This window comes from Esox lucius, chromosome 9 (genome assembly GCF_011004845.1).
Source record: "Esox lucius isolate fEsoLuc1 chromosome 9, fEsoLuc1.pri, whole genome shotgun sequence".
In the NCBI taxonomy this organism is placed as follows: domain Eukaryota; kingdom Metazoa; phylum Chordata; class Actinopteri; order Esociformes; family Esocidae; genus Esox; species Esox lucius.
The window spans coordinates 1,179,729-1,191,809 of NC_047577.1; the positions used below are offsets into that span (position 1 = coordinate 1,179,729).

General features: G+C 45.7%; 1 protein-coding gene across 1 annotated transcript in view; it reads right to left on the minus strand.

Moving 5' to 3' along the window:
* Positions 1-2,391: 2,391 nt before the first annotated feature.
* The window catches only part of LOC105009144 (glutamate receptor ionotropic, NMDA 2A), a 248,229-nt gene continuing 238,539 nt past the window's right edge, over positions 2,392-12,081 (minus strand). Inside the window, exon 19 of the mRNA XM_029122035.2 lies at positions 2,392-4,838. Coding sequence (XP_028977868.1) covers positions 3,817-4,838 — 1,022 coding nt within the window. The 3' untranslated portion in view covers positions 2,392-3,816. The remainder of the gene's footprint in view (positions 4,839-12,081) is intronic.

The following is a 12,081-nucleotide window of genomic DNA, read 5'->3' on the forward strand; positions in this document are numbered from 1 at the left end:
TCTAGCCCTAAACATAACCTTATCCCCTAACCTCTAGCCCTAAACATAACCTTATCCCCTACCCTCTAACACTAAACATAACCTTATCCCCTAACCTCTAGCCCTAAACATAACCTTATCCCCTACCCTCTAACACTAAACATAACCTTATCCCCTAACCTCTAGCCCTAAACTAATCCTTATCTCCCAACTGCTAACCCTAACCATAACCTTGGCTCCTAACCCTAAACCAAAAAACTACTTCAAGCCTAAATCCTAATCCTTAAATCTAACTTGAATTCTTACCCAAGCCCAGACTGTAATTCAAACCTAACCCCATAACCCCAGATTGTAATTCAAACCTAACCCAAAACCCCAGAGTGTAATCTAAATCTAACCCCAGAACCCCATATTGTAATTCAAACCTAACCCAAAACCCCAGAGTGAAATCTAAATCTAACCCCAGAACCCCAGAATGTAATTCAAACCCCAGAACCCCAGAATGTAATTCAAACCCCAGAACCCCAGATTGTAATTCAAACCCCAGAAGCCCAGATTGTAATTCAAACCCCAGAAGCCCAGATTGTAATTCAAACCTAACCCCAGAACCCCATATTGTAATTCAAAACCCAGAACCCAGTAGCTGACATTTTCCTCTTTGGACAGGCATTATTTGCCCAGAATGTCAAATGTTTCTTGTTTTACTGTTGTGCAGATTTTCAGGCCCCACTCCAATAGTAAAATGTGAACACAACACACACAAGTACACAATCACACCTTGAGTCCTGACAAGGTGTGTGTGTGTGTGTGTGTCCAGCTGTGATGTTTAACAAACCGTATCATATCAGGAATGAAACCTGAAACAAGATGAATGTTCTTTCACCTCCACCGTCTGGTGTCCTGCTGCACATACACACACACATACACACACACACACACACACACACACACACCATTCACACACACACACACACACACACACCATTCAAACCCACTCACCATTCACACACAAACACCATTCACACACACACACACACATACACACACTCACCATTCACACACACACACACACACACACACCATTAAAACCCACACACCATTCACACACACACACACACACCATTCAAACCCACACACCATTCACACACACAAACACCATTCACACACACACACACATACACACACACACTCACCATTCACACACACACACACACACCATTAAAACCCACACTCCATTCACACACACACACACACACACACACACACACACCATTAAAACCCACACACCATTCACACACACAAACACCATTCACACACACACATCATTCACACACACACAACATTCAAACACACAAACACCATTCACACACACACACCATTCACACACACACACATCATTCACACACACACATCATTCACACACACACACATCATTCACACACACACATCATTCACACACACACACACACACACACCATTCAAACACACACACACCATTCAAACCCACACACCATTCAAACCCACACACCATTCACACACACACACACACACACACACACACACACACACACACACACACACACACACACACACACACACACACACACACCATTCACATACACACACACACCATTCACACACATACATCATTCACACACACACACACACACACACACACACACACACACCATTCACACACACAACATTCACAAACACACAACATTCACACACACACACACACACACACATCATTCACACACACACCATTCACACACACACACATCATTCACACAAACACATCATTCCCACACACACATCATTCACACACACACACACACACACACACACACACACACACACACACACACCTACACACACTGACCCCATTCCCTGTTCCCAACACCATAACCACTACTCCATACACCCTAACCCCATCTCTATGTTCCCTAACTCCTAGTCCCTACACTATAACCCATATTCCCTAGTCCCTAACCCCTAGGCCCTAACCCCTAGTCCCTAACCCCTAGTCCCTAACCCCTAGGCCCTAACCCCTAGGCCCTAACTCCTAGTCCCTAACCCCTAGGCCCTAACCCCTAGTCCCTAACCCCTAGGCCCTAACCCCTAGTCCCTAACCCCTAGTTCCTAACACCTAGTCCCGAACCCCTAGGCCCTAATCCCTAGTCCCTAACCCCTAGGCCCTAACCCCTAGGCCCTAACCCCTAGGCCCTAACTCCTAGTCCCTAACCCCTAGGCCCTAACTCCTAGGCCCTAACCCCTAGGCCCTAACTCCTAGTCCCTAACCCCTAGGCCCTAACTCCTAGGCCCTAACCCCTAGGCCTTAGCCTCTAGGTTTAAAGACACATTAATAAGTTGAACTGCCATGGGGTCACATAATCATCTTAGTGAAAATAGTAAAAATATCACATTATTTATTGTAACTTTGTCGACTTATTTACAGTGTAATTGTTTGTGATTAACCAATCAGCTGACTAACTGATTTATCAATCAATCAATTAATGAGTTAAAGGATGCAGAAACAGCAGAACATGCCTTTCAGAAGCAGAAGAATTAAACCACATTTCAAAAATCTATAAGAATTACCATTAATGATAAAATCAAACAAATTAACCAGTAAATAAATCAAACATTTAAAAACCATGATAATGGATTAATTTCTCTGTACAGAAATATTATATAATATTGCAACCTGATATTGTGCATAATAGCATCATCATCATCATCATCACATCAATTCTGTTGAAAAAAGACAATAAGGGCATTTCACCACTATTAAAAAGGTGCAGTTTGGGATTTAAACAGTGTTTTACTCTCTGAAGAAAACGCTTTGTGTGTGTGTGGGTGTGTGTGTGTCAGGGCTAATAGCTGTTATAAAGTGGAAAAGACAGTGTCACTCCTCTACTGTTTAAACATCTATTCAGTTACTCAGTTAAAGAACACACTGCCCTGCCAACAGGCTGTGTGTGTGTTTGTGCATGTAACAGTTGAGTTCTATAAAAGTATTTTTGGTCATGTGACAGGGGCACAGTATCAGAGTGAACAACTATCTAATAGCTTCAGTCTTAATACGAACTGTATATGTGAATATGTGTTTTACTCCGTGTAAGAGTGTTAGGAAGCATGCAGGGTAAGGGGGTGCTAACGCCACAGAGCTAGAATGATTAGAACACACTACATGACATCACCATTCTAGAATGAATAGAACAGAATAAATGAAATCCTCATTCCATATTCGGTCTGAGCTGGGGGAGGAAGAGACCAACTGATGGCCGTATTTGGTTTATATCTTCATGTGGAATGTTGCATTGACATCACAGTTCTGTCTCCTTGGTGATGCCATTGTCTGTTCTGCTGTGTTCTGTTCATTCTAGCTCACAGGTCGCTAGGAGGAGACGAACCCTGATTGGATAGCTAGTCTCAGGTCAGTACTATGGCTAGCTGACGGCTGACAGACCAGACACATCTGTTGTAGTGCAACATGTTACAGTGTAGAGAGGCCCAGTCAGGGCGGTCCCAGAGGAGGGGTCAGAGGGCAGAGGTCACAACACTCCAAGTATCCAGGCAACATTCCTAACCAGAACCAGTAAGCATGCAGTCCAATCAGTCCATCTCCTCCTGTTCAACTGTGGAGTCCATGATGCCCCTCCTCTCCTCCTCTCCTCTCTGTATTTAGTATCAGTGGTTATTAGTCCTCATACAGTCAGAACTGTTCTGTTCGATGTGCATATGTCTGTGTGTGTGTGTGGGTGTGTAGTTAGAGCTTGTCCCTCGCCCATAAAGCAGCACACACACTCTCTCTTTTCTGTGTGTGTGTGTGTCTCAGACGTCGGACTCGATGCTGGGCATGCGTCGGTAGAGGCGTGGCCTGTTGCCACCAGCGCTAGCGGCCCTGGGAGCTGTCACATAGCTGATTGGCTGATGGGCCACTATGGGCGGAGCCATCACATATGACACGGCGGTCTCCGGGGCAGCCATGGGGTAGAAGAACTCCTGGTGGTTGCTGTGGTGATTCCCAGGGTGGTTTCCAAGCGTCATCGCCAGGGGCGCCAGCTGCTTGTAGATGTCGGTGGCAGAGCGGCCGTGTGCCATGCGTTGTGCAGCGGCCAGGCTGGTCTCCCCCCTCCGCTGCCCGGTGCCGCCCTGCAGGAAGGGGTTGTGGGAGGGCCTGTCAGGGTAGAGCGACTTGGAGCGGCGGGGGAGGGGCATGGGGAGGGGCGTGTCCAGGGAGTGGTTGAGTGGCGAGGAGGGGCCCTTGGCAGACCGCATGGTGAGCACGTTGGCATAAGGGCTGTCCTGCAGGAGCCCGGCCGGGTTTCTTATGCTGTCCCGGTCCGGCAGGCTGAGCCCTCTGAACTGCTCTGCGTCTCGGTTCCCCCGCGGCCCCCCTCCTTGCTGCTGTTTTTCTGGGACGTTCTCGTACGAGTGCTGCCGGCTAAGCTGAAGGCGCTGGGCGGAGAGGTGAGACCCTGGGGGAGAGGCTCCGACCGGGGGGAGGTAGTGACTCACTAGCCCGTCTCCCTCGCCCACCAGACCCAGCTCGCTCTGAGGCAGGTAGTGGGTGAACATGTCCCCGCCAGCGTGGGGGTGTGTGTGGGGGGAGTGCGTGTGTGGGGAGTGTGTGTGTGGGGAGTGTGTGCGCGGGGAGTGTGTGTGTGTCTGTGAGTAGGCTTGGTGCTGTAGCTGGTCTTCGCTGATGTCATACAGATTTCCCAGGTGGACGCAGGCATCGCAGCGGTTCTGAGGAGAGCGAACCGTGTACAGGCCAGAGTAGCCCGATAACTTCCCCAAACAGGACCGGCAGTGGGTCTGCCTCTGTACCCCAGGGACCTCGTAGGAACCACCTAGAGAGAGACGGACAGAGAGAGAAAGAGGGAGAGAGGAAGAGAGAAACAGATGGAGAGAGACAGAGAGAGTGGGAGAGGGAGCAAAGGAGAGAGGGGAGACAGACAGGGAGAGGGAGCGAAGGAGAGAAAGGAGGCAGACAGAGAGAGGGAGAGAGACGTGAAGGAGACAGACAGAGATAGGAGGAGATTACATCATACACTCATGACTGTTGAGACTATAAAACACAGTGTAGGAGTTTTAACACACGTTTTTATTAAACAGTTACTTTCCTGCTGCTGTTATTACAGCCTGGATCTAGAAATCCCCTGCTGTGCTGCAAGCCACTTTATTTAATTAATTAATTAGGTTGAGTTCATGTTTAATTTCACCTACGTCTGCTAGCAATTATAGCCCCTAGGATTTGAAAAAACAGTTTATTGTATTTATTTTAATTTAATTGATTAAATAAATGAAGCAGGGACTCTCTCTGTATTCCAAGACGTGGTCATTATCAGAGAGGCACTCACAATACAACACCATGTTCATCCCAAGAACACAAGTGTAAAAAAATAACTGTGCTGACATTTTCACAATATCAGGTTGAATTAGCACTCTGAAACGTACACTCGTGACCTTTCTGTGAAAAAATTATAATCCTGGAATTCATTTTGTGACATCAAAGTAAATTAGACAGATGACTGGTCATCCGGGTGAAGGGTGGGCTCGAGACCATCCTATCAACCAATCGGGGTTGTTCCAGGAAGTCTTCTAACACCCGCATGATAAAACCGAGCATGTCAGTTGCCAAAAGTGGTTCCGGGAAATCTATCTTTAAAAATTTTTTGTGGCTTTTATTAAATTAACACAGTCATTTATTAGACATACAGTCAGGATTAAAATAAAAAGACAGACTGAAAGGAGGCCCTATTCATACAGTTTAAGCTCTATTTAACAAAGGACATCATAGAGCATGTGGTTGAGTTGGAGGGTTGCGGGTGTGTCTGAAATATTTTTGTTATTTTCGTATGGCTGGATTTTGATTAATAAATACGTTGTAGGTGTGTCGAGGCTTGTGATTGTTGTGTATTTATTGCTTTTTTGTATGCATTCCCTTGGAATCATTCAAACTGACATAGGAGCTTTGCAATCGTGTTATGGCAAAGCACTAACATCTTAAACATTTTCAATAAGCAAGACAAACAGAGAGAATTATTCCAGTCATTCCCAGGGTGGGCCAGTTGTCTGCTGTCTCTAATCCCACACTACCACAGCATGGGTTCTAATACCACACTACCGCATCATGGGTTCTAATCCCCCACTACCGCATCATGGGTTCTAATCCCCCACTACCGCAGCCTGGTTCTAATCCCACACTACTTCAGCATTGGATTGAATCTAACACTACTACAACATGGGTTGTAATCTCACACTACTGCAGTATGGGATTGACTCCAACAGTACTGTGGCATGGGTTCTAATCCAACACTACTACAGCATGGGTTCTAATCCAACACAACTGCAGCATGGGTTCTAATCCCACACTACTACAGCATGGGTTCTAATCCAACACAACTGCAGCATGGGTTCTAATCCCATACTACTGCAGCATGGGTTCTGATCCAACACTACTTCAGCATTGGATTGAATCCAACACTACTACAACATGGATTGTAATCTCACACTACTGCAGTATGGGTACTAATACCACATTACTGCAGCATGGGTTCTAATCCCACACAACTGCAGCATGGGTTGTAATCCAACATTACTGCAGCATGGGTTCTAATCCAACACAACTGCAGCATGGGTTCTAATCCAACATTACTGCAGCATGGGTTCTAATCCAAAACAACTGCAGCATGGGTTCTAATCCAAAACAACTGCAGCATGGGTTCTAATCCAACATTACTGCAGCATGGGTTCTAATCCAACACAACTGCAGCATGGGTTCTAATCCAACATTACTGCAGCATGGTTTCTAATCCAACACAACTGCAGCATGGGTTCTAATCCAACATTACTGCAGCATGGGTTCTAATCCAACACAACTGCAGCATGGGTTCTAATCCAACATTACTGCAGCATGGGTTCTAATCCAAAACAACTGCAGCATGGGTTCTAATCCAAAACAACTGCAGCATGGGTTCTAATCCAACATTACTGCAGCATGGGTTCTAATCCAACACAACTGCAGCATGGGTTCTAATCCAACATTACTGCAGCATGGTTTCTAATCCAACACAACTGCAGCATGGGTTCTAATCCAACATTACTGCAGCATGGGTTCTAATCCAACACAACTGCAGCATGGGTTCTTATCCAACATTACTGCAGCATGGGTTCTAATCCAACACAACTGCAGCATGGGTTCTAATCCAACATTACTGCAGCATGAGTTCTAATCCAACACAACTGCAGCATGGGTTCTAATCCAACACAACTGCAGCATGGGTTCTAATCCCACCCTACTGCAGCATGGGTTCTAATCCAACATTACTGCAGCATGGGTCCTCTGTCTTTTATCACTACCTCTATCCATAAAGCATAAGAATACCTCAAAAACGAATTCCAAGATTTCAAGATTGCTCTTTAGTTTTTTGAGGAGGCTGAAGAAAGCCTGTCTGTCCTTGTGATTTTTTACTTCTGCACAATCGAGAGCATTCTGAATAATTGTGCCACAGAGTGCTTTAGCGGTTGCTCTGTAGCCAACTGGAAGTCCCTGCAACAGGTGGTGAAAACCGCCCAGCACATCACTGGTGCCCAGCACATCACTGGTGCCCAGCACATCACTGGTGCCCAGCACATCACTGGTGCCCAGCACATCACTGGTGCCCAGCACATCACTGGTGCCCAGCACATCACTGGTGCCCAGCACATCACTGGTGCCCAGCACATCACTGGTGCCCAGCACATCACTGGTGCCCAGCACATCACTGGTGCCCAGCACATCACTGGTGCCCAGCACATCACTGGTGCCCAGCACATCACTGGTGCCCAGCACATCACTGGTGCCCAGCACATCACTGGAGCCCAGCTTCCTGCCATCGCAGACCTCCAGCGGAAGCGGTCCCTGCACAGGGCGCACAGGATCACCACGGACCCTCCAGTTTGTCACGTCCAGGCCATAAACTGTTTGTCCTCCTACCATCAGGCAGGCGGTACAGCTCTCTTCAATCTCACACCAGCAGGCTCAGGAACAGTTTCTTTCCATCTGCTGTAACCCTGCTGAACTCTGTGACTCAGAGAACTCTGTGAACCATCACTAACCACACCCCCCTGCCTCACAGGGACCTTGTTGCACTACTCCCTTGTACTACTCTGACACTGCCTTGCAAAGCCTGATAATGGATGTTTTCAGTGGTTACAGGTACGTGTCTACCTCGGGAACCTCACTGCTGCTATCCCTGCATTTCTGTTGCACATGCACCTCGTACATTCAATTTGCCTCTTTACACATTTAGTACTGCCATCATGCATGCATTTTTACAGTTGTTATATAAACATGTCTACCTCAGTGACCTCATTACTGCCATCTCTGTGTCCCGGTTGCACATGCTACATTACTCCTTCAATTTGCCTTGTTTGCACATCTAAAATGCCATTTGTACCTGTACAACTATAATCTCACTTGTAAAATACACTATACATATTACTTGTACATTTTCTGCCATCCTCTATTTGTCTTAATTGCACATTTAGTATTGCCATTTGTACTGCATTTGCCTTCATTGCACATCTATACATTCCACTTGTAATATACGTAATACTTGTAAATACTTGTACATTTTCTGCCCTCTTCTATTTGCACTTCTGGTTAGATGTTAACTGCATTTCATTGTACTGTACTTGTACTGTTCAATGACAATAAAGTTGAATCTACTCTAGTCTAGTATATTGCAATACTTTGAAATATTTGGCAAATGTTTTGCATCGGAAAGGCACGCTAACATTATAGCTGACTGTTTTTTACTACTAGGAACCGATCTACTGGTGACTTTGGTAAAGTTAGTATGAATGAAGCCATAATGCGTCAATCTTATCCTCACTAGGAGCGATAAACTTATCACAGAGTTCCATAGAGACATTAACCAATCACAGAGTTTCACAGAGATAAACCAATCACAGAGTTCCACAGAGATAATGCAAATCCGGTTAAACTGTTTATGTTCCTGGATGGGGAACATGGCTCGTAGACAGTAATTACTGAGGTGATGTGGTTTCCATGGCTCGTAGACAGTAATTACTGAGGTGATGTGGTTTCCACGGCTCGTAGACAGTAATTACTGAGGTGATGTGGTTTCCACGGCTCGTAGACAGTAATTACTGAGGTGATGTGGTTTCCATGGCTCGTAGACAGTAATTACTGAGGTGATGTGGTTTCCATGGCTCGTAGACAGTAATTACTGAGGTGATGTGGTTTCCATGGCTCGTAGACAGTAATTACTGAGGTGATGTGGTTTCCATGGCTCGTAGACAGTAATTACTGAGGTGATGTGGTTTCCATGGCTCGTAGACAGTAATTACTGAGGTGATGTGGTTTCCATGGCTCGTAGACAGTAATTACTGAGGTGATGTGGTTTCCATGGCTCGTAGACAGTAATTACTGAGGTGATGTGGTTTCCATGGCTCGTAGACAGTAATTACTGAGGTGATGTGGTTTCCATGGCTCGTAGACAGTAATTACTGAGGTGATGTGGTTTCCACGGCTCGTAGACAGTAATTACTGAGGTGATGTGGTTTCCATGGCTCGTAGACAGTAATTACTGAGGTGATGTGGTTTCCATGGCTCGTAGACAGTAATTACTGAGGTGATGTGGTTTCCATGGCTCGTAGACAGTAATTACTGAGGTGATGTGGTTTCCACGGCTCGTAGACAGTAATTACTGAGGTGATGTGGTTTCCATGGCTCGTAGACAGTAATTACTGAGGTGATGTGGTTTCCATGGCTCGTAGACAGTAATTACTGAGGTGATGTGGTTTCCATGGCTCGTAGACAGTAATTACTGAGGTGATGTGGTTTCCATGGCTCGTAGACAGTAATTACTGAGGTGATGTGGTTTCCATGGCTCGTAGACAGTAATTACTGAGGTGATGTGGTTTCCATGGCTCGTAGACAGTAATTACTGAGGTGATGTGGTTTCCATGGCTCGTAGACAGTAATTACTGAGGTGATGTGGTTTCCATGGCTCGTAGACAGTAATTACTGAGGTGATGTGGTTTCCATGGCTCGTAGACAGTAATTACTGAGGTGATGTGGTTTCCATGGCTCGTAGACAGTAATTACTGAGGTGATGTGGTTTCCATGGCTCGTAGACAGTAATTACTGAGGTGATGTGGTTTCCATGGCTCGTAGACAGTAATTACTGAGGTGATGTGGTTTCCATGGCTCGTAGACAGTAATTATTGCAGTTAAGTGGTTTCCATGGCTCGTAGAGCATTTTGGATCCGTCTCCCACATCACCATGGAGAAATGTTGTCCCACTCCTCTATGCAGAGCTGATTTCAGTGACATTTATGGGTCACTGCTTTTTATGAACTGCTTGTTTCAGGACAATGCCATTCCAGAAGTTTACATTTCATGTTCTTCAAACATTCTGATGTAGACTTTATTGTGTTTCGGGTCATTGTCTTGCTGCATGACTCAGCTGCGATTTAGATTTAGCTCACGGACGGATGGCCTGATGTTCTCCTGTAGAATGCTCTGATACGAAGCAGAATTCATGGTTCCTTCAATGATGGCATGTTGACCAGATCCTGACGTAGTGAAGCAAACTGAAACCATGACATCATGCCTGACTGCTGGCATGAGGTTATTAATCGTGAATACAGTGTTTTGTTATCACTAGACCATAACAGGGCCCATGTTCTACAAACAGTTCCCATTTTGACTAATCTGTCCATAGCACATCGAGTTTCAGAACTCAAACATCATCCAGGTGCTTTTTGGAAGAATAGAGACGATCATTCGTGTTCATCTTATTGAGCAATTGTTTCAGCCTTGTTATTCTGCCATGAATCCCATTTTAGCCCAGTGTCTTTCTGATGGTGAATTCATGAACACTGACATTTGCTGAGGCGAGAGAGGACTGCAGATCTCTGTATGTTTGGATGGCCACGGATAGGGACTTTAACAGGATGGACAGGGATAGGGACTTTAACAGGATGGCCACGGATAGGGACTTTAACAGGATGGACAGGGATAGGGACTTTAACAGGATGGACAGGGATAGGGACTTTAACAGGATGGACAGGGATAGGGACTTTAACAGGATGGACAGGGATAGGGACTTTAACAGGATGGACAGGGATAGGGACTTTAACAGGATGGACAGGGATAGGGACTTTAACAGGATGGACAGGGATAGGGACTTTAACAGGATGGCCACGGATAGGGACTTTAACAGGATGGCTGTGGATAGGGACTTTAACAGGATGGCTGTGGATAGGGACTTTAACAGGATGGCCACGGATAGGGACTTTAACAGGATGGCCACGGATAGGGACTTTGGGATATCTCAAATTTTTTATTTGGACGAAAGGTAACACGTTTTTGTTTTGTAAAATTCATTCACAATTCACTCTGCTTAGTGTTTTTTAGTTCCCATCGCCTGATCTATGTTTTGACAACATGATGTCCCTTAGTTCATTGTTGTTGCTGTTCTCTACCCAACAGAGTACCAGGAGAACCAGGTGAACCAGGAGAAATGGCTACATGTACACTGAAATCAGTACATCACTAGTCAACACAGGTGGGTGCAACTAACCTGGTTTGCAAAAGTAAAGCTGACTGGTTACATCTAAACAAATTTAGAAGTGCTTTTATATGGGCTAGTGGAGACTTAACCTAGTCAGAACATTATTTCACAATTCTAAAACAATTCCCATTAAAAGTATGGTGTGTGGATAAGTGGGGAAATAAATCCTAGGTTAAATCCATGAAACTCCAAAGCACTCACATGAGAAAATGTGAAAGAAGTTCAAAGGGACGCTGGATTGGCACTGGCCATGTTTAATTCAGCAGTGAGGCAACGTAACCAGTGGCAGAGGGCCAGATGGAGCAGAGCAGGAGCACGCAGGCATGACAGGACCAGGGAACTGGGGGGTGGCTAACACATCCCATGTTCAACATAAGGGGGGGTGGCTAACACATCCCATGTTCAACATAAGGGGGGGTGGCTAACACATCCCATGTTCAACATAAGGGGGGGTGGCTAACACATCCCATGTTCAACATAAGGGGGGGTGGCTAACACATCCCAT